Source organism: Olea europaea, unplaced genomic scaffold (genome assembly GCF_002742605.1).
Source record: "Olea europaea var. sylvestris unplaced genomic scaffold, O_europaea_v1 scaffold2027, whole genome shotgun sequence".
Classification (NCBI taxonomy): Eukaryota; Viridiplantae; Streptophyta; class Magnoliopsida; order Lamiales; family Oleaceae; genus Olea; species Olea europaea.
The window spans coordinates 1-1,660 of NW_019238167.1; the positions used below are offsets into that span (position 1 = coordinate 1).

The 1,660-nt window shown below is 37.7% G+C and overlaps 1 protein-coding gene across 1 annotated transcript; it reads left to right on the forward strand.

The window, feature by feature from the left end:
• Nucleotides 1–57: 57 nt before the first annotated feature.
• LOC111379725 (transcriptional corepressor LEUNIG_HOMOLOG-like) lies at nucleotides 58–1,654 on the forward strand. Its single transcript, XM_023003161.1, has 3 exons — nucleotides 58–369; nucleotides 462–537; nucleotides 673–1,654. The coding sequence occupies exons 1-3, from the start codon at nucleotides 95–97 to the stop codon at nucleotides 820–822; spliced, it is 501 nt and encodes a 166-aa protein (XP_022858929.1). The 5' UTR covers nucleotides 58–94; the 3' UTR covers nucleotides 823–1,654.
• The last annotated feature ends 6 nt before the right edge of the window (nucleotides 1,655–1,660 follow it).

The window sequence follows — 1,660 nt, forward strand, 5'->3', positions numbered from 1 at the left end:
GCAAGGAAGAAACATATTCTTCAAAATGCCATATTTGTATATGGGCTGTGTTTAACTTGTTCTAATTCATGTTGACATCCATTAGACACAACAAATGAAAGCAAGGGAGAACCAACACCAGCTTCAAATGCAGCACCTGCAACTCATGCAGCAGCGCCATGGCCAGTTACAGCGAAGGGATCCTAATCATCCTCCCATCGGTGGTCCCATGAATTCTGAAGGGATGATAGGACAACCATCTGCCAGCATGTTGGCAATGAAAATGCATGAAGAACATATGAAGCACTCACAATCTATGGATTCAGAAACATCTCCAGCTCTTATTGATGCTAGGATGGCTCTTCTCAAGTCAGCAAACAATAACCAAGGGTGAGACCGATAGAATGCTCTTCCGCTCTACATTAAAGTTGTTAAGAAATAATTTGCTTTGTGATAATACTTTTTTCTTCTGGTTGATTCAGCCAATCAGTACATGGCAATTCTGTGGGCGTGTCTGCAGCATTGCAGCGAATGCAAGGACGGCCTCAGCTGGTCAATGTAACTACAAAAACCGTTTTTTATAGGCACTGAAACATTTGTACCTGCCCACTCCTCTGCACACGTACTTATTCATGGACACATATGAACATATATGTATATCAGATCTTTACCCTTTTGATTTGGAATATCCAGGACATTAAAAAGGAAGTTAATTTAGGGACGTCACAGAAATCCTTGCCTATGGATCCCTCATCTGTTTATGGACAAGCAATTCTTCAATCAAAATCTGGGCTTGGCGGTGCGGGTAATTTCTCTGAACCGCTAACTTTGACTTTACATTGATTTCCATTGCCACTCTTGCCAATGAAATATTCATGAGACAACTGTTGAGTAAAATAACTTAAAAGTATGGGGTGTGGATTGATAATGATGTGCATAACATAGGTTGTATGCCTAAAACTATAATGCATATAAATATTAAGTACTTCATAATCTGTGAATCTAATTTCTTTTGGGGGTAACTCTTGGATGCAGTTAATCGAATTGTACTTACTTCTTGGAACAATTGAAAGTCATGTGTTCATATTGTCCTTGCACCTATAGTTCTTGTCTTCTCTGTTTCCTGTTTGGGAAAGTGGAAGGAGATTTTTTGTTCCAGACACAATGAATGTTACTTGTGCTTCATAAAATTAGAGAAGATCGAAACATGTACTCAGTGGCTGTTTGCTTTAAAAGTAGACTGGGATTTTCTTGGATGTTGAATTTTCCTTTTAGTTCTTCCGCAAACCTGGTTTGTTTTAAATTGATTACCCAAATTTTTGGATCCAACTAATATTTATCATTTCAAAGTCAATTTTTGGCTGTGTATTGTTGGTTTGAGAGTTGTAATTGAATAATGCAAGGTCGAATGTGCACAGAATTCTTGCCTATTTGCTGCCTGAGCAAGACTAGAAGGAAGACTGGATAATTTGGATAATTGATGGTTTTGATTCTATTGGCGTGTAGTTTTCTCATTCAAGGCTCAGAAGAGGATATAATTTTCCTGGTCTTCCAGGAATAAACTAAAGAGTTACTCTGCAGAATTTCTTAAAAGCACGTCTTCCAAATATGGCATGAATTCAAAAATGTTTTTAAGCTTTCCTGATAGGGAAAGATAAGATACTCATAATTGTTAAATTGA

Bases quoted from the DNA above. Each gene is read 5' to 3' on its own strand.
- LOC111379725 (XM_023003161.1), top strand. From the start codon at position 95: ATGAAAGCAAGGGAGAACCAACACCAGCTTCAAATGCAGCACCTGCAA. The intron at 370-461 runs GTGAGACCGATA...TGGTTGATTCAG, and splicing joins TCAGCAAACAATAACCAAGG to CCAATCAGTACATGGCAATT. The intron at 538-672 runs GTAACTACAAAA...TGGAATATCCAG, and splicing joins GACGGCCTCAGCTGGTCAAT to GACATTAAAAAGGAAGTTAA.